At 38.7% G+C, this 21,648-nt stretch overlaps 1 protein-coding gene across 3 annotated transcripts in view; it reads left to right on the plus strand.

Moving 5' to 3' along the window:
- Positions 1 to 226: 226 nt before the first annotated feature.
- Positions 227 to 21,648, plus strand: part of ankha (ANKH inorganic pyrophosphate transport regulator a) — a 32,096-nt gene continuing 10,674 nt past the window's right edge. For all 3 annotated transcript variants that reach the window (XM_053675040.1, XM_017453331.3, XM_017453332.3), the window contains exons 1-9: positions 227 to 687; positions 4,831 to 5,047; positions 6,859 to 6,977; positions 9,283 to 9,366; positions 9,887 to 10,057; positions 11,841 to 11,987; positions 12,075 to 12,167; positions 16,568 to 16,660; positions 20,945 to 21,074. In XM_053675040.1, coding sequence (XP_053531015.1) covers positions 592 to 687; positions 4,831 to 5,047; positions 6,859 to 6,977; positions 9,283 to 9,366; positions 9,887 to 10,057; positions 11,841 to 11,987; positions 12,075 to 12,167; positions 16,568 to 16,660; positions 20,945 to 21,074 — 1,150 coding nt within the window. In that variant the 5' untranslated portion in view covers positions 227 to 591. The remainder of the gene's footprint in view (positions 688 to 4,830; positions 5,048 to 6,858; positions 6,978 to 9,282; positions 9,367 to 9,886; positions 10,058 to 11,840; positions 11,988 to 12,074; positions 12,168 to 16,567; positions 16,661 to 20,944; positions 21,075 to 21,648) is intronic.

Consider the following 21,648-nt stretch of genomic DNA (forward strand, 5'->3'; position numbering starts at 1 on the left):
CAGGATCACAGTCCCTAAAGTGAACTCATACACTCTTATCTCCGATCATAAATTATCTAAAGCATCTACTCTTAATTTAGCTGCTTGCTTTACTTGAATTGTGTTGTACTGGTGAGAGAATGAGCTGCAGTACATTCTGATTGGTCATTAGGGTTTACAGGTTGGTGGGCGGGGCATGTGACGTGTACTTCCGGAGGGGCGGGGTTAGTGTCGTGCAGGCTCACGTGCGTCCTAAAAGCTGAGACAGAAGCGCAGCAGACAGACAGAACAGCCGGGTTAATGCCGTCCGTGCGCGGAAGCTGATGTTTATCGATAGAACTTGAGAAGCTAAGCTGTCAGTTCTCTGTTTTCTGCGGACCGCTTCGCGTGTCTTGAGATTTATAATATTTTTCATGTTTTGATGACCTTCTGTTTCTCACCGCTGCGAAACGTCTTGCATGATGGTCCATGACTCAGTTACGTGCTGAGTCCTGAGGGCTGAGTGCCGCAGTCGGTTATAGAGGAGTAGAAGGTATAACCGGCTGCTTGCTGGTGTTTGATTATCGGAGCGACGCGAATGTAAGCCGACATTTGATTAATTTCGCTAGGATCATGGTGGAGCTGACCTGCCTCACCGCTTACTGGCCTCTCATCAGATTCCTGATTCCTCTGGCTGTTACCAACATCGCCATCGATTTTGGGGAGCAGGTAAGAAAAGAAGAATCCGCGAGCGCGTCCTCTCTTCCCGTGTCCGTCCAGTCCCAGAGTGTGCTTGCTGAACTGCAGTGGAAAGCTTCATGCACTGCTCCTGAGCGCGAGCGGTTCAGCACACGAGCGCTGATATGACCTCCCGAACTCCATATATCACCGTGCAGCGGTGTCGCAAGCACGAGCGCTGTTTTATATATGATATCATTTTACATTATTCAAAAGAAGAAAGATTTTAAAATAAATAAATAAATAAATCAAAAATATGGCAGTAAACATGAAGGATATTCCCATAATCCTCCGCTTCCACTGCTCTCTTCTGATTGGCGCTTGAAAATGCGTCGCTTGATACCATGGGAATATATCCTCATCCTCATCCTCATCATCATCATCATCATCATTTATTAATTGTTGTTGTTATTGTTGCTGTTGTTAATGTTAATATTATTATTATTATTATTATTATTATTATTATTATTATTGCTGTTAATGATATTGTTGATGTTGATTATTATTATTATTATTATTATTATTATTATTATTATTATTTATTAACTTATTTTATTAATATGGCTTCTGTTAAAAATACTCAGTTCTCCATTGGTTTAAAGCGCCGAAGCCATAGACCATAGATGTTGTTGTTTTAGACAGGACAACATTAATAGCGATGGCCACAAACAAGAGTAAGTCGAGAGGTTTTCACTCTCGGCTTAAGTTGCATGCTGCTGAATTTTTAGAGCAACGCTGTGAAAGGGAGTCAACAACGTGAAGACTTGCAGCGTGCAGTCTAGTGATTGACACCACAAAGATGTTCCTGTTGCCGTTGTGACGGTTTGCGAGGTGCACGCGAGGTCACCATGGTGAAGTGATAAAGTCTGGACATTATCCACTCTGTAATCTCCCCTTCCCCTCTCCTTAAATTTTCCTCTGTTATATTTTACAGTAGAAGTGGTTCAGTACATCCTGGACGTGCTGTCTGCACTTAAAGTTTGGCCTCTGAGTGAAGAAATGTGTTGGATTTAATTCTGTGGGCCCGCGTTAGTGTTTGGTGCAGTTTCTACGTTTGCGATATTTACTCTATGCAGTCCGTACAGGATTTGTGATCGTTCCGGCCAAAATTGCTTGATTTTGATGCGGCTTTTACCTGTTCGTGTTCGTTGAACGGGAATCGAAGAGGGCTTCGGCTGAGTGTGCGTCGTGATGATGTCCCACATAATCGCAAAATCCTGGAAGGACTGTTTATGGAACTAAATGGTGTAATGAGTATGCTGCCCCTCGCAACAGCTGGAAAAGTGATGGTCTTATATCTGTCATTTTTTTATATATGCGTGTATATGTGTGTGTGTGTGTGTGTGTGTGTGTGTGTGTGTGTGTGTGTGTGTGTATGTATGTCTGTATATAATGTATGTATGTGTACCTATTAGTTTTTTCAATGCAATTTAAAGGCATGGAGTTGAGAATGAGGACATTTTAAAGATGCACATTTGTTGAATAGCTGATATACAATAAAGCTTCTTTTATCGACCTTATACATTATAAAACTCGTCTTAAACGTATGACGGAATACTGAGAGGCAGCTGATCATACCGATTAATTAAAGGGGTCATATCATGATTTTTAAACATTAATTATGTTGTTTATTGGTTGTAAGAGAATAGGTTAATGTGCTTGTTATTTGTCAAATCAAATATTGTACATTACTGCAGTACGTCTATTCCTAGGCTGCCTAAAACACTCTGATTTCTCCAAAGCCCAGAGTGCTCTGATTGGCCAGCTGACCCGTTGCGTTGATTGGCCAAAAGCCTTGCATGTATCAGAAAAGTAATGCCCCTTAGCGTTAGCTTTAGCGTTACCTCCGTGCTTCTAAAGCAATTCTAAGCTCCTAAGCAACACGTCGTCGGTTTTACCGGATCAGTTCAAGCGCGATTCAGAAAATGCGGATGATCGAGCGAAAGCAAGTTTGCAAACGCGACTTGAGCAGAACATTTCACAGCGCTATGTTTTGGTTTTGTTCCTCTCTCACCTTTCAGATACGATGTAAATTACAACCCTGCTGGCGGGACTAACTATGCTGTGCACAGCTGCGGTACAGGGGTACTCGTGCGATATATCTTTGGAAAGCTAGCATTCTTGTGATTCGAGTGATATAAACTGTTTCAAGATACAATCACAAAGCAGCTACAATCGACATCTGTCAGACCACCGAGATACAAGCACTTAAAAAAATAAAATAAAAATTGAGGCAACTTGGCAAACTTTAGCTAGCATGTTCTCAGAGGTCTACAACTGAGCCACAACACAAAAGTCCGCATTCGAACAGTCAGTAGCAGATACTTCATAAAATAATCAAACACACTTACAGCTTTTGATTCAGAAGCACAATAGTGTCAGAGCAACCTGGGAGTAGCCTTTGTGTGTCGCCTGCCTCGTACTCGCCCAGGTTCAGGAGGATCTCCTCCATGAAATGCACTGTGCACAAGCAAAAGTTTGCTATTCCTGACTCCTAATTTTGTCCATTTTCAGAAGGCCAAACAAAGGTTTTGCTTTCGCACCGAAACACACAGCGTCTCCGTGACATGGTGCCTGAATTCACTGAAGCCTCGCCTTCTTTCTTAGTGGCCGCCTTCGAGTGGGATTATGCTGACAGTGCGCTGTGACGTAGAGAAATTCCGGAAGTAAAACTGGACTTCGAACAATGCGTTTCGGGCAGGTCTGGAGCAGTGTTCTGTGAGAGAGAGTCCCTTTGGTGGAAAATATGAGTTTTCTGACTTTGCAGAGCTTATACATGCACAAACGGATACATTACACTCCCAAACAGAAGGAAAACATTAAAAACCATGTTTGACCCCTTCAAGGCCCTCTTGAATGTTTTATGAAATGATTTACATTTCTAAACCCCCCCGCAAAAGATATTTAGCACTAAAATGCACCAAAACTTCTCTTCATTTAGAGCCCTCATAGACTTTTATTTCATGGGAATAGTTGTCTCCGTTTGGTCCAGCAGGTCTTTTTTTGGTGTCTTTTTCTTGCACATTCAGCACCTTATTCAGTTTATTTTTCAGCTCAAGTGTGGGGGCTTAGCCAGCAGCTGGACTTGTGGGTAAGACCATAGAATAAAAAAAATAGAGGAAAGAAACTTAACCAAACATGCTATAATGCTTTTGGCGCTGAAGGCAGTAACTGCTAGTATATTCAGCAGACTTTCATGGAACATTATGCTAACTTGGTGACTGCTGATTAACTGCTGGCCTGCAGGTTAATGCATAATAATAACCGAGCATAAATCGCACTTTTTTAAAAGACATTTATGAATTTCAGGGCTAATATATATATCAAAACTGAACAGTGTGTTCAGTCCCCTTTTTTTTTTTTTTTGTAGTGCAAGTGGGCTTGTTTACAGTGAGGTGGACTGTAGTCTGACTAAATGTCATGCTCACTACTATTTCTGTGCAAGGGACAGAGTTCGCGTGTGTGTGTGTGTGTGTGTGTGTGTGTGTGTGTGTGTGTGTCTCTGTGTCTGTGTATGTGTTTATTTTTAGAAGCTCCCACACAGACGGGTAGAAACCTGACAGAGAAACGAATCGGGGCATTACATGTGTTTATGTAGTGAACTGTAGAGTTTCTTGAGTGCATGGGTTACTGAAGATAAATGAAGAACGTGGCGAACACGTCGAACAGCGCCACTCGAGTGGCTCGAGTCGCCACTGTGTCTAATACACTCCCATGTTAACGAACACGGGCTTTGATGTTCCCCTGAGCTTCATAACTGACCATCTGCTCTCGACCACATGGGGGGAAAAAAAAAGCCTACTCCTGAGAATTATTTTGTTCGGCCTCACATTATCTCATTCCCGAAGCACATCTCTAACCCGTTTTAGAATATGGAATAACAGTACCTTTTAAGGTTATCCCTGCCCACATTTACAGCTTATTTATGACACCGCGGTGTCTCAGTGTTTCAAGGTTCTGCTGTTAAAGAGCACCAGTTGAGTTCTCAGTCAACCATCCATTGTTGAGATGTATGTTTGGCTTGTATTCTGTCTACCTTGGTAGTTCCTTTGGATAAAAGCATTATGGATTGGGAAATTAAATGAAGGTCAAAACTGACCGATTGTGTTTGTGTCTCATCTATGTCTTTGACAGGCTCTGAACAGAGGCATCGCGTCAGTAAAAGAGGACCGTGTGGAGATGCTGGCCAGCTACGGTTTGGCCTACTCGCTCATGAAATTCTTCACTGGGCCCATGAGTGACTTTAAGAGTGTTGGGCTGGTGCTGGTCCACGGCAAGAAGGACAGAAGAAAAGCAGTGCTATGTATGCTTGTAGCTGGGGTTATAGCTATGATCCTCCATGTTCTCATAGGTATGTGTGTGTTCTGGAACTTTTTCACCCTTGGAAAATGTCAGCTAATAAAGCTGTGAAAAATTTGTCTTTATTGTTTAAACTTGAGATATTTTGTTACAGAAAAATTCACAAAGATACTCTGCTGTCATGGATATCAAACAATTGCACAACACAGGTTTATCCAAAAGAATATATACATCTTTGGTAAATGCAGGTGTGCATCCCTATAAATTCATATGAGAATATATATTTGAAGTATATTGCCATAGATATTTTACATTTCTTAGTACACCTGGATGATTAGGAACAGGAAATTGTTCAACCATGACTTCCTGTTTCACAGGGGTATAAATATGAGGTAACACACAGGCCAAATTCCCTTAGTCATTCATAACAACCTGTAAGACCAATGAATTTAGCTGTGATGAAGGTTGTTGAGCTTCACAAAATGTGAAAATGCATTGAAAACGCCCATTTCACCATCAGGGCAATAATTAAGAAGTTCCAGTCAACTGGAAATGTTATGAATCGACCTGGAATTGGACGTGTGTCTGTATCGTCTCAACGCACTGTGAAGAGGACGGTTCGAGTGGATAAAACATCTCCAAGGATCACAGCTGGAGAACTGCAGAAGTTAGTTGTGTCTTGGGGGTCAGAAAGTCTCCAAAACTACAATCCGAAGTCACCGACATCACCACAAGCTGTTTGGAAGGTTTCAAGAATAAAGCCTCTACTCTCATCCAAAAACAAACTCGAGCGTCTTCAGTGTGCCGACACTACTGGAACTTCAAATGGGATCGGGTTCTACGGTCAGATGAAACCAAAATAGAGCTTTTTGGTAATAAACACAGAGGTGGTTCTGGAGCACACAGAGAGGGAGCCGTATGGAAAAGTCCCTCATGTCCACGGTTAAATATGGAGGAGGATCTTTAATGTTCTGGGCTGTTTTTCTGCCAGAGGACCTGGACATTTTGTTAGGATACATGGCATCATGGACTATCAAATATCTACAGATATTAAATGAAAACCTGACTGCCTCTGACAGAAAGATTCAAAGGGGCCGTGGTCGGATCTTCCAGCAGGACAATGATCCAAAACATCATCAACATCAACACAAAAATGGTTTACTGTCCACAAAATCAAGGTCCTGCTCTGACCATCCCAGTCCCCTGACCTGAACCCCATAGAACACCTGTGGGGTGAACTGAAGAGGAGAGTCCACCAGCGTGGACCTAGAAATGTGAAGGATCTGGAGAGGTTCTGTATGGAGGAACGCTCTCAGATCCCTCGCCATGTATCAGGCGTTATAGGAGAAGACTCAGAGCTGTTATCTTGGCAAGAGAGGAAGCATAAAATATCAACTAAAAGGGTGCCAATAATTGGTGCACACCTATATTTAACAAAGATATAATTTTATTTATTTATTCATTTGTGATAAACCTGTGTTTTGTTTGCAGTTGTTTAATATCCATGAGAGTATTTTTGTGATTTTTTTTTTTAAATTAAAAAAAAAATTTTAGACAAAAGGTTAAACAATAGACCATTTTTCATAGCCTTTGGTCATGTTTTCCAAGGGTGCCAGAGGGCACTGTATGTCCTGTGGTAATAAAAATTTATGTTGTGATTCTTCACATACAAAATTCTGTTCGATGATATTAGATCCTGCTCTGTGATGGTGTTAAGCAAGGCACAATGCCAGTAGTAGAAGCAACTAAATGGCTTCTTCTGGTCTATTTTTACTTTCATTTGATGGAAACAGAATTGACAATACAACACATGGTGGGTCCGTGGCTTATACATTTATTACAAATGGTGTTATTTTGTCACAGCTTACACAGATCTAGGATATTACGTCATCAACAAACTCCACCATGTGGATGAATCTGTTGGCAACAAGACGCGAAAGGCATTTCTTTACCTTGCAGTGTTCCCTTTACTGGATGCCATGGTGAGTCTAAAGTACCTTCAGTTCCCTAATTTTTTTTTTTTTTTATTATTGATTTGGTGTTTGGTTTCATTTAAAAACCAAATCATGATAAACTTTACAGTTCTATAAAATCTATCGTCGTTAACTGTACAGTTTATTCAGGCCCCCTAATAGTGTAGACTCGAGTTTACAGTCTGACTATTGTCCAAAAATAGCTTTCATATAAAGAAAATAGTGACAATATCAACTAAAACAGCATGTCAGCTCTCAGAGTAATAAATGACCACATCTGAAATTGGAGCCTTTTCATCTCGTTGTTTGAGAGCACTCTTTTTTTTTTTTAACTGAACAGGTGAGTCATCTCGGGAATTGTTTACAGCCTGCTGGAGTTCCTGACCTAATGTAGCGATGTAAAACTTTTACCATCACAAAATGTTCCAACGAGGCAACAAAATACAGCTGGGTAGAAAGAAGTGTTCTACTGTAGTTTAGTTCGTTTCTTTAGTAAAAGTAAACATTTTTAAACCATGAAATATTTTGGTACATGTCTGTCCTTTCGTTTGAGTGAATAGTCACTGGTGTGCAGTGCTTCCACTTTGGGACATTAAAACTTCAATTGAATTAGTGAAGGGGAAAAAAAAAAAATGTTTTTTTTTTTTTTTCCTATTTTAACTCATGTTTAAAACACTGGAAATCAGCACTAGTTCCTATATAAATAATGATTCAAGCCAGGGTTATCTGTATGATTTTGCTGTTGACAAAAAGCACACATATTAAAATAACTTTTAGTTCATGAGTTGAGATCGGCGCGTAATACGGCTTGCTGACCAGCAGCCGGTTTAGTTCCATTGCGTCCAAAGTCACCTGATAGAAAAACTCCTGGCAGCATCAGAAATGCTTCATTAAAGTCTCAGAATGTGACCGCTGCAACAGTCCTCATCCAACGGCTACCGAAAGGAAGATGGCGTAGGATGATGCAGAACTCATGGAACAGCTATAAATACAGTAGTGTAAAATCCTGGATCATGAACAGGTAGTAGTAGGTCTGTCATTAGAGGATCTTCATTGTATGATCTGACACATTACTGCACAGTCTGTTATAGAATTTGACCAAGATTTTATTGGATCATCTCATAGAGTGACGAGCACTGCTCTTCAGAGACTGCTGAAATGACACAGTCTAAAACTGGTTTAAGCTGGAAAGATAAGTACCAAATTCAAGGCAACATTTAATCTGGCACCAGTGTGCTGTGATGTAGGCAAACCGCCATGACCCTGTCAAAGCCAAAAAAATAAGGCCAGTGTGTTATTTTCACTCTGCCACATCTCCATTAACGTTTACACGGTGATAATCTCACAATACCTTTTCTGAAGATGTATTATTTACAACACAAGAAAGTTGTACTTATGAATATTGTAATATAATATAAATGTGTGTGTGTGTGTGTGTGTGTGTGTGTGTGTGTGTTTTAAGAACTTTTTTTTTTGTTTGTTTGTTTTCCTCCTTCTTATTGTTTGTTTTGTAGACATTAAGCTAACACATTTCATTAAACTAAGGTTTATTTTTAAATGTAACACAACTGCTGGCAGTTTCTAAGCAAACCTATACGCGTATATTACGTAAGGTGCAAATATTCAGTGATGCTCAAGAAGGCAGTACACTACATTAAGGTGTAAACTTTCGAACAGGATGATTGGTTTCATTTAGTGCTGCCCTTCAGAAGCTACATACGATATTTACGTTTCCCAGGAGACGGAATAATTCCAATTCACACTGATCATTCTGATCAAAAGTTTACATCCTCCTGGCACTTTATGTATGGTGTGGACTTTTTGAGCATCAGTGAATGTTTGCATTGTGTACGAGTCCCTCGGTTGTCCTCAGTGTGATCTCATATAGCCACTGTTAGAAAGAGGACAAATATGCACAAGATGCTTGAAAAGTAAAGAACGTGCAGGACCTGGAGGATTTTCCTGAAGAACAGTGGGCAGTTTAACTGCTCAGGACAAACACGGGACTCATGAATAAATATCACAAAATATAAAAGCAGTCGTTGTAAATTTTAGTTATTATTGTGTCTTGTGGACTGTATGTAAATATCTGTTATGTGATATAGTTTATTCATGGCAGTACTAAAGAAAAAAAAAAATATATATTTTTTTAAATGATCCCTCTTATTTTTTATTTTTTTTTAAAAAAAACTTATTAACATTCTGCAAGGGGTATGCACATTTATGAGCACAACTGTATATTGTGTTCATCAAGTGAAATAAGACATTATACATGAATAATGAATTATGTTTGGTTTCTTTATTTCCCCCAAAGGCGTGGATTCATGCTGGCATCCTTCTAAAGCACAAATACAGCCTGCTGGTGGGCTCCTCTTCAATCTCTGACGTTATAACACAGGTACTAGATCTCTCTCACCATCTTCTGTCATCATAACTGTCAGTTACGATTCAGAACTCTTGAGTCATGGGCGAACACATAAGAAATGTGTGTGTGTGTGTGTGTGTGTGTGTGTGTGTGTGTGTGTGTGGTGATTTTTTATTTTTATTTTATTTTTATTTTTTAAATAAATACATCAGGGAAGGTGGATAAACACAAAATTGGAACTTGATGCAGACGGTTTTTAGTTCTGCCAGGGGTGAAAATGATTCCAGTCAACAGCTCTTTTGTGCTACTGAAAGAGCTGCGTAGTGTTTGATGTCCACTAAGGTTTTAGTTTCATTTTCTATATTTTCATTGTATCCTATCCTTTTGGTTGTTGTTTTCCTTTTCTTTTTTTTGTCTTTTCTTTTCTGCATGTATTGTATTGTTGTGTTTGTCATCAGCATACAGTTTCATGGTTAACTCCTTCAGTACTGTTTTAAGACCAGGTACAACATCCACAGCAGTATTTCATCTTTATTCATTTCCTCTCCTGTAGATCATTTTTGTGGCAATCCTGCTCCACAGCAACCTGGAGTGTGTTGAACCCTTGCTCATTCCAATCCTGTCTTTGTACATGGGAGCACTGGTGCGCTTTAGCATCGTGGGACTGGGCTACTACTGCAACATTCATGACCACTTTCCTGACTCCAACAGCCAGGACATGGGGGTACAGTTACTAACTCTTTACCCACTTCAGATGCAAGATAAGCAGTGTGTAACTGTTCACACTTACTATATGTAATGAGCTGAACCACCTTCTTCATTCATTATACTGTACAACAGTTAGTTCCAGTCCACTAATTGGAGTGGACGAGTGATTTTATTTCCCCCCCCCCCCCCAGTGTGCTTATATTTAGTATAACAGTAATGGGACGTCTTACTGTTTGTTTGCTCAACTTGTCTCTTTCACCACGTAGAATTCCAATTCAAGCAACAGTCCACCATTTCCATTTGTGGACCAAAAATAAACAAATTATTTGTCCTTATTGTGTCTGAAATGTCAGTTAGTTGATATTAATTCCTTATTTATAAAACTCTTGTGTAAAAGCAGTATCGAGCCCTCGATTGTGCTGTTGTACTGAGTATTTGCGTGACCGTGATTAGCTACGGGCGAATCGCAACCGTGCTGATATTTAGTATAACATCACAATTGAGAGTGCGATTTTATTTTTTATAATTGTATATTGCTATGTGTGTGCAGTTGATTTGGACATTTGACAAATATATTTATTTTTTTTAGCTGTCTACAGTACAGAGTTTAGAGTTCAAATGAAATAATTAACAGGAGTTCAAAATGCCGACTTTTTTTGCTGTTAACTCTCAATAAGTTCAAAGTGAAGCAAGCCATCATTAGACTAAAAAATCTAATCAAACCCATCAGAGATGGCAACGTTTGTGGCCAGATGAACTATTTGGTACATTCTTATAAGGAAGTAAAGTGAGCTAAGGAACGCCAAAAGGCCCGGAAGACCACATAAAACTACTATGGTAGATGACCGACGAATTTTTCCCTGGTGAAGAAAACCCCTTAACAACAGCTGGCCAGATCAAGAACACCCTCCAGTAGGTAGACAAATCTGTGTCAGTCAACAATCAAGAGAAGTCTTCACCAGAGTAAACACAGAGGGTTTACCACAAGATGTAAACCATCGGTAAGCCTCAAAAATAGGAAGACCAGATTAGAGCTGGCCAACAACATCTAAGAAAGCCCATACAGTTCTGGAACAACATCTTATGGTAAGATCAACGTGTACTAGAATAATGGTAATGAATATATATAGTGAGGAGGAAGGTTAACCAAAATCAGTTTTAGAATTGCATGGTTTAGTCTGTTATTCAATGTCGATTCTTTAACGATTAAATGTCACATTCATAGCAAGAAATTGTTTGGAATTGTTGCAAGAAGGAAGCCCTTCATGAAAGTACTAAACAAAGTGTGGCCCTTGAACTACCGCTGGCATTATGGACTGCACACACCGAAAAGCACCAGATACCCACTGCAAAATATAGATGTTTAGAGTGGAAAGTGTACATGCACAAACCTGAGAATGTCAAGGAGCTTAAAATGTTCTGCACAATAGAGTTCGTTCGACGCTACAGGAAGAGATTAATGCTGTTATTCTCCACAGGACAGGTGTCATATAATATTCATTAGGTAAGGGTGCTAATCATTTTGAAACTAATGTTTTGTAGAATATATTTCACTACTTAAAAGCTTTTTGGATTTTGAATATTTTCATATTTATTTTGCTCAATTAAGCAACAGTTACATGATATCTAGAAATAGGAAGGAACACTATACGTTTGTTGATCATGTGACTGCATTTGAGAAGTGATCACTGTTATTTTGTAATATTAGAGTAGAGACTTGACTGGTCAGAAATAGCCAATCCATCAAAGAGCTTTGCCAGGCTATTCATTTCTCATTTTAGGTTTGTGGTGTTTTCTAGGGAGATACCACCATCAAGATGATGTTGAGCTTCTGGTGGCCACTGGCACTCATATTGGCCACCCAAAGGATCAGCAGGCCTATCGTCAACCTGTTTGTGTCACGAAATCTCAGCACTGCACAGCAAGGCAGCTCTGCTTCCACAGAGGTTAGTGGTCCTGGCTTTTAGCTTGTGACAAACAGGCACAACGTTTGTACTCAAATGCACTGAATCTGTCTGTGTGTGTGTTGCAAGGCTGTAGCAGTGCTCACAGCCACCTATCCAGTGGGACACATGCCCTATGGTTGGCTAACCGAACTACGAGCTATCTATCCAGCATTCGACAAGGTGTGTTTTTCATGTTTTACTCCTTATACTCGACATCCTAGCATACGTTATTCCACTCAGTGACTCTAATGGATTTAATCTAACATGAATCCTCATCTTTTACACATACCAAATGTTCAAATGTATCAAATGTTTTGCTTGTATCTTTCTCATTTGTAAGTCGCTTTGGATAAAAGCGTCTGCTAAGGGAATAAATGTAAATGTATGTAAATGTTTAAACTGAGTAAATGTACCATTTTAAGAAAAAAAACAAACAAAAAAACAAGGTAATTTTGAATTTGATGGTCGCAACACGTCTCAAAAAAAGAAAGGGGGCAAGAAAAGGCTGGAAAAGTAAGTGTTACGAAAAAGAAACAGCTGGAGATTAATTGGCAACAGGTCATCATATGCATGAGCATCGTATAGGAGAGTGCAAAGCCGCTGCGTCTGAACACGCCACTATCTTGTATTGAGGACAATGATCCAATATTACATATCTCAGGGTGGCAAAAGTCTGTGACCCTTTGCTTTCAGTATCTGATGTGACCCCCTTGTACAGCAATAACTGCAACTAAACGTTCGGGGTAAGTGTTGATCAGTCCTGCACATCGGCTCGGAGGAGTTTTGTCCCGTTCCTCAGTACAGAACAGCTTCAACTCTGGGATGTTGGTGGGTTTCCTCACATGAACTGCTCGCTTCAGGTCCTTCCACAACATTTCTACTGCATCAATGTCAGGACTTTGACTCGGCCATTCCAAATAATTAACTTTATTCTTCTTTAACCGTTCTTTAGTAGAATTACGTGTGTGCTTCACAAGCCCATGATTCACGTCATGGACACATGTTCTGACATTTTCCTTTAGAATTCGCTGTATAATTCAGAATGCATTGTTCCATCAGTGATTGTTCATTGTTCCACCTGTTTGGCCCAGATTCAGCAAAACAGACCCAAACCATGACGCTTCCACAAGCATGTTTCACAGATGGGTCAAGGTACTTCTGCTGAAATGTAGTGTTTCCCTTTTTCCAAACATAACGCTTCTCAATTAAACCATAAATTCTATTTTGGTCTCCTCTATCCACAAAACATTCTCCAGTAGGCTTCTGACTTGTCCACGTGATCTTTAGCAAACATCAGATGGGCAGCAGTGTTCTTTTTGGAGAGCAGTGGCTTTCTCCTTGCAACCCTGCCATGCACACCACTGATGTTCAGTGTTCTCCTGATGGTGAATCCATGAACATTAACATTAGCCAATGTGAGAGAGGTCTTTAGTTGCTTAGAAGTTACCCTGGGTTCCTTTGTGACCTTGCAGACTCTTACACTTCTTGATCTTTGTTGGTCGAACACTCCTGGGGAGGGTAACGATGGTCTTGAATTTCCCCGGACAAGAGGCCAGCCCATCGCAGTGCACAATGACACACACATGCACTACAAACAATTTGGAAATGCCAGTCAGTCTACAATGCATGTCTTTGGACTGGGGAGGAAACCAGAGGAAACCCCCAAAGCACGGGGAGAACATGCAAACTCTGCGCACTAGGGGCAGAAGCGGGATTCAAACCCCACAACCCTACAGGTGTGAGGCAAATGTGCTAACCCACCTCTAATACACCGTGCCCCTCCGTGCAAAGTTAAATATTTGATGCTATATGTCCATAAAATGCTACGTGTCCATAAAACACAGACAGAACAAAGACGGTGTTAATTAGCAGCCGCTTCTGTATTTCCAGAATCATAAATTCTGGAAGGTAAATATTTTGTCACTTACATAAACAGAGAAAATCATGAGGAAGTGGAAGTATAATTTGAACAACCTTTTAATGTTGCAGATATTTGGCTTTCCCCAGTGATGAGTCATTTTCTCTGTCGGACTGGGGACTGTTCCACTTCTAATACATTTCAAAATGGGCCATATTGATCCTAATGGATAATAAGGTCTAGGTTTGAGTAGGTATTGGATGAGAGTTAAAATAACTTGCTTGATAAAATATAGTGTAAACATAACACAACATTTTAGACGGGTCATGTAAGGTACCTTGTTTTTTTTTAAGGATATTTGAGAGCTATGCTAGAGTAGGATGTTCACCTTTTATATCAATGAGAAGTTCTCAAACATGTCCTGATCTGCACCAAGAGGGTGGAATTTTCCAGATCAACACACCTTGTCCATTTCAGCCAACATGTTTTTCATTAGCGTGTCTCTTTTAAGCACACCTGCAGCTAATTACATAGTGGTGATATAACAGTGACTTGCCTGCGGTGGTGTGAACCTACCAGAAAGTCTATGATTCAGTTGTTTGTGTTTGGCAAGACTGAAGAGGACAATGTTCTCTTGATATAATATGAATGACCTTACATTTACTTGTAAAAAGCATGAAGAGGTTGTAATTAGGCCTGTCACGATAACTACTTTTTTTGTTGTCCAAGTCCATTTTATGCCACTGGTACAAGTTGGTTATAATTTTCACTTCAATATTTCCCAAATTTGATTTTTGTATTCGAATTCTAACGACGAAATTTCCGTTGCTAGTGAACACAAAATATTTAACATTCCACAAGAGGGCTCAACAAATAAATACAAACCAAACGGCAGCATTATATCGTTTATTGCGTAGAACAAACCTGTGTGTTAACAAAGTGCATTTATTTTTAAATTACAGTGCATAAAAAATTGAACCTATAGGCTTTCAGGCCAGTTCCAGCGTAAATTCTCACACTGTTTTTAGTCATGGTTTTTGTCCTATGACAAAATCTTGACTAAATGGATTAATTTTAGTCAATTTTACTCTGACTAAAATGCTAATGAATATTAATCAACAGTGTATAATTTGTTGAGAAAATGAAGAATTTAAGCAAATATTCACACATTTTATATATTATCTTAAATGTGTGTGTGTGTGTGTATGTATCTATGTATGTGTGTGTGTATATATATATATGTGTGTGTGTGTGTGTGTGTGTGTGTATATATATATATATATATATATATATATATATATATATATATGTGTGTGTGTATGTGTGTGTGTATGTGTATATATATGTGTGTATATATATATATGTGTATATATATATATGTGTATGTATGTATGAGCAGTTTAAATTTTATATATATATATATATATATAATATGAAAATTTAAACTGCTCTTCTTGTGAAAACCTGGCCTACTGAAAAATTACAGTGAGTCCACTATTGTAATACAACATGGTGAATTTTGTGTGCTTTAGTTATTCATTGTTATTCACTCAAACCCCGACATTACTAACGGTGATTGGATTGTTTGAAGCACTAGAACTATTCTTTCTAGATTTTTCTTCTTCGAAAGACATTACTGTATTATTAATATCTTGCATGTTGATTATTCAACAGTATTTTTTAAATTAAAATCGGTGGTAGTGCTTGCTACACATCTTAAATTCAAATGCACAGTTTTTGCCTTCGAATGTGTTTTTATTTATTTATTTATTTTTTTATTTTATTTTATTTATTTTTATAAATATTAAACTCGACACATATTCTAAGTGTTATTCGACAGCCCTAGAGCAGACGTGAGAACAGAAGCAGCACGAAAGGCTAAAATGTTGGTGGCTGTTTACAAAAGAATGAATAACACGCATGTTGACACAATGGCCAATATCGAACTCTGCAAAAATTGTTGGTCATTTCCATATCTTGTACGATAAATCGACAACATTATCACGGGCCTAGTTGTAATATGTTGGGCAGTTTTTGTTTCTTAGGGTTTACATGTGAGTGTTTTTGGAATGTGTGATTTGTATATGTAAACAACTGTTTTTCTAAATTAGTATGTTAATTAGGTTCATTTGCATCATCTGTTTAAATGCAAATTTTAAAAGGAGTTAATTTAGTCATGTTTAGATTACACAGAGATGCACAAAAGTGCTGTTTTATTTTTTTTTAAACCTTTGGACAACAGATCATATAAACAAGCCCCCATACTAAATGTAAACCTAACTATACATTTAAATATAGTTTGAATATAAATATAAACACACATTTATTGACCCATCACGATATAGAATTTGATTAAAGTATTTTACCATCTTCACTGAAATCTTTTAGCAAAAAAAAAGGGATGTAGGCACAAAAGATGGTCCATCCCTGTCCATCTACAAATTCATTGATTGATTTCATTTATTCTTCCTTAGTAGTTGCTTTGGCCTGGTCACTGTCTCAGTGGCTCTAGAGCCTATCCTGGGAACTCTGGGAATAAGGAGTAATAATATACGCTGAATGTAATGCCATTCCAGCGCCATGTTCTTGTGTTTTTTTTTGGTTTTGTTTTGTTTTTTTAATGTGGTACCTGATATGTTGCTTTCAGATTTTTGACTGGTGACCTTTTTCTGTGATTCCATCATTTTGTAACAATATATATATTTTTCTTTTCTTTACCCAGAATAATTTAAACAACAAGTTAGCTGCTGGTGCTGGAGTGACAAAATCCCATATCAAGAAGTTCACCTTAGCCTGCTTTACAATGTCTGTAACGGTAAGAATGACTGCATACAACCTCACTTGGACAGTTTGTTGGTTTTTGCTGACAAAAGCTGAAGTCTAATGAAGTCCACCTTGATTTAAAATTTGCTTTGAAAGTGTTTTGTTGTGTTAGTTCAGTCTCTCGTCTTCTGTACAGAAACAAACATTAGATATGTTAATATGTAGCACAGCAATCTTATTAAATATCTCAACTGGAACAAAAATCCTATTGCACCTCGGTCGTAGTAGAGTAAACAGATTGAGGCCAATTTACATCTGCTTGACCATATTGGGAATCCAATTAATAACTGTTTAAATAGAAGACCGATTCCCAAAAACACTTGGTATACCAGTGCATTCAGTCGGAGCTTATTTGTGCATGTGCGTATTGGTATAACCGGTACCAAAATCCCATGGGAAAACGGTTGATGTCGGTTCTAAATGATGTAAACATATATATTCATATATAACATATATTCATATATTCTAGATTCATTACACATAAAGTGAAATATTTCAAGCCTTTTTTGCTTTAATCTTGATTACGGCTCACAGCTCACGGAAATCAAAAATCCTGTAACTCAAAATATCAGAAGAAAGAATTTATAAAACAGAAACGTCGACCTGAGAAGACCTCTAATCGGATAATTAACTCAAAACACCTACAAAGGTTTCCTGAGCCTTTAATCTCTCAGTCCGGTTCAGTACGCAACCACAATCACGGGGAAGATGGAAGTAAACGTTGCATTTCATTTGGAAATCAAGGTTCCAGAGTCTGGAGGAAGAGTGGAGAGGCACGGAATCCAGGTTGCTTGAAGTCCAGGGTGACGTTTCCACAGTCGGTGATGATTTGGCGTGCCATGTCATCTGCTGGTGTTGGTCCACTGTATTGGCCAGTTTAAGGCAGCGGGAGTTTTCTTAATCCTGTCTGGCTTTACCATAGTCATGGGGGAAAAAGAAAGTACACCCTCCTTTAATTCTGTGTTTTTATTTCTCACAAACTAAATAACAATTGTCTGGTCCTCACTGCTATATACAAGCAAATACCTGGCTGCTAATTACTCTCTTAATGATTGTGGTGATGATGGGTGTACTTAATGAAGGGTTATTAATTGTTAATTAAGGGTTATTAATCTATGGGAACCCAGAGAGATGATATACATGGTGCTGTGGTGTGTTGCTATGGCAGCTGCATGCACGTTTGGGGTAGATGGAGACTTACTGCTGTCTAGCAGTCCCTGGGGAAACCTTGAATTCCTAGGATTCAGAAAATGAAAAGGTTCCAGTCGATAAGGTGAACACCACTTTCAGAACTTCCTTATAAAGGTATATAAAGCATGTGTGCTGGGGGCACCTGCATTCAGTCTTGTGGACTTCTAACTTGAGGCTAAAGTGTGTTACGGAGCCAAGTAGTGTTCTATGAGTGATTCTTGTAATATAGAAGGAAAAAAAAACTTAATCTCGTTCCTTCAGTAGGAAGGAACGAGAGGAGGCTTGTCCTCCAAAGCTGGGGACCGACCCCTGTAGTGTTGGTGCTAAGTGAATTGCTTCATATCATATAATATTCTTATAGTCTGACATGCGTACACACAGACAGGAGTTAGTATGACTGTGCTGTTTAACAAACCCTGCATTATATTTCACTACATGACATTGTCGGAAGACCTTAGCGTGTGTGCACATGTGCTCCTTGTGTTATACTCTTCCCCGTCACCTCGCATGTATGTATGGGTGCATGCAAAGCCAAAAAGAAAAGCCAAGCAGGAACACACAGATATGGGATTCATCTGGTCCTTAGTCCTGAGACAGATGAAATACCTCAAATACATCCCCAATACTGTCAAAGTAGACTGTAGGTTTTGTGTTCATGTGGTACCAAAGTTCATAGATGAGGCCAAGCTACAGATTTCTTTTAACACGCAGATTTCCATTAAATCTACTTAAGACTCGAGGCCTGGCGGGAAATCGGGATCTGCAGCATGTGAGAGTTCAAGCACTTCAGGTTCTGTATAGTCTGTGATGTGACTTGTAGTCACATGCTTTTTGAATGAAGTTGGAGGAAGATTTAGCCAAAGAATTAGGATTGCTTTGTGATTTACTACCACACTTGTAGTAAATAGGAGACCCTGGCACATGCCCAAGTAGTTCAACAGTCAGCTGACAATCAAAAAGCTGCTTCCATCCAAGAGATTAGCTCACTTGGCATCGAAACCGTTCTAAAACCATGAAAAAAAGATCTCCAATACAATGGATAATATACTCTATAAATATTTTTAAAACGTTTTTATACGCTTTAAAACAACTTTTTATCTACTGTTCATTCTTAATTAAACCCTGATGTAGTTTAAATGACTTCAGTAATTAGCCACTTGACTGATTTGTATTCAAAATTTGCCCAAAGGGCCTCAACTTTGCCCTCATTTCACACCTGAATTTGAGTCACTTGAATAAAAGAACATTTTATGTTGGAGATTTATTAATTAATTTATTTTTGCATCATTGAAACTAAATGTGTTTGGTTGAAATAGGATGTGGGACTTTATTAAACTGATTGAATTTTACACCCGTGTTATTTATGTAGCAGTAATCATATCCAAGTGTTTTCTTTTCTTTTTTGCATCCACTTACAGAATAATATTCTTTCAACTCGAGATCTGACTTGTTTTTGAAATTCTGTGGTTACTCATGTGCAGTGACTTTTTTTTTTTTCTTCTTCAAATTACCATTGGTTGCATCTACATCACGGAAATGATTACAGTATAAATAAGAGTGGAATTTTGTGGTAGGATAATAAGAAGGTTGCTGTCACAACTTAATAGTTGAGTAAAGCTGAGAATTTTTGTGAATGAACAGAACAGGCTGGTCAGTTTCATACACCGCAGTGACCCTGCAAGAAATATCTTAAGAAATTAGTCCAACATTTAGTTTCTACTATTTCTTTTATGTATTGATTTTATTTATTTGTTTAATTTTTTTATTTATTTATTTATTTATTTTTTAAATGTATTGTGTAACTGGACTATTATTAGCCTTGGCTATCTGGAGCGTCCACCATACAAGTCCCTGTATGTTAGCTGTTACTATAGAAACCATAATAATGCAACGAACACAGTAATATAATCCTGTGAATAGAATTTCATGTCGCTTCTTGTCAGGGCCATGCTGTTATAGAATATTAATCAACTCCTCCTAACAAATCGGAATCAAGAGCTCAACAGCACTGTGGAATACGTTACATCAGTTAAAAACAAACAAACATCTGTTGTAAAGCTTATCCCGTGATGGAATGTGTCATTGCATCGAACGTTAAGGCAGCTATCTTTGGTCAGGAACACTCTTAAATCACGGACTTGCAATTATGGCAACCAAGAAAAGCAATTAATCTGCATCCTATTACGCAGTGTCTATGAAAAGTGATATTAAAAGTTGCACTAAAGTATTTTAATTCCTCCTTCCTAACTGTGCCACATTTTGTTTATTTTTTTCTTTCCATTTTATTGTGTATTAATGGGAAGCACCTTTTAAATGTGGCTTATGACCCTGATTTAATGCTAGCATAAACGGGTCACGATGCAGATTTAGACAGTAGCCTGAAATCTTTTTATTAGCATTGAATATGGTGAAATATAACCACGTCTGATGTTTTGTAATCACTGAAAGTTGCAATGGCTTTAGCTGTGAGTTTACCTTCCTTAAAGCTATCCATGTTTTCGCTCAAAATACAGACTTAAGAGGTGTAGTGAAGTTGGTATTCCCATAAAATGCAAGTCTCGCCAGGAACCCTCAGCAGGGTTAAGGATCTGTTTCTTTGAAGCCTGATCCCTGGTACAGTTGGGGAGCTTTCTCAGTTCAATAACAGGATGTTTTGTGGTATGTGGGAGGGTTTGGGAGGGTTTGGGAGGGTTGTGTGTTTCAGAAGGGTGCATAAAAAGCCTGGGAGGACACACAGGCTCCCTCATTGTAAACAAGTTATTCAAGCTTATGCTTGGCGGAGCCTGCCAGACATGCCTGCCAGACAAAGAGTGGGCATTGCATAAGAAGTACTGCTCAAGCCAGGGTGGCTTCTCGCTGCATGCCCCTGCATGAACAGTGACAAACCGTGCTGGTTTCCGAGGCACTATCAAAACACCACAGATGAGAAAAACAGTGACTACACACGCTACAAAGCATGACTGGCAGGATGAGATTGTTTGGAAAATGTTAAATGCATCGTGTGCATTATTGGTTCTTTGAAGCCATGCCTGGTGCTTTTTATGGATGATGCATTAATACGTGCACACGTGTGTTTCCCATCTAGCTATGCTTCATAGTGTTCTGGACCCCTGGTGTGTCTGAGCTGATCCTGGTGAATGTAATTGGAGTGGATGAGAATTTTGCTCAGCTTTGCACGGTTCCTCTTCGGATATTCTCCTTCTTCCCTATTCCAGGTTAGATTTCAAGCCCAACTCATCCACGGAGCCGTCATGAAATACTGTGCATTATCCACACAAAAGAAAGTAAGACAGATTGATCGATTGCACCCTTTGTAAATGTGGGTAGAAAAAGATTTTGCACATTTTTTGCACAAGTATTTCACCGTGTCTGTTAAAGGGTTAATTTGCCAACGATCTGTATATAAAATCAGCTTTTGGATACTATTAACCAAGTATGAAATAATCACCTCTGACTAAGAATATATAAAGACTATCAATATCTATCAAACCCGGTAACACTATCAAACCCTCGTAATCAACCAACTTTTACAGAACACTCAATTATCAGCTGAAAAGTTAATGCTAACTTAAGTTAATAAGTTGGTTGATGATCACCTGGCAGGTTGCTAACAGTCTGTAGGTTGTTTACGGTTTGTAGTATCTGCAGTGTGGGTTATCTAAATGAAGTGTTACTGTCTTAACATAACATATAGTACACTACTTGCCCATATATAAAAATATGCGATAGATCTGTTGTCCAATACCTCATTTCTCTTTGGTTTCTCCTTTAGGTTTACAGACTAAAAAT

This window comes from Ictalurus punctatus, chromosome 23 (assembly GCF_001660625.3).
Source record: "Ictalurus punctatus breed USDA103 chromosome 23, Coco_2.0, whole genome shotgun sequence".
NCBI classification, from domain to species: domain Eukaryota; kingdom Metazoa; phylum Chordata; class Actinopteri; order Siluriformes; family Ictaluridae; genus Ictalurus; species Ictalurus punctatus.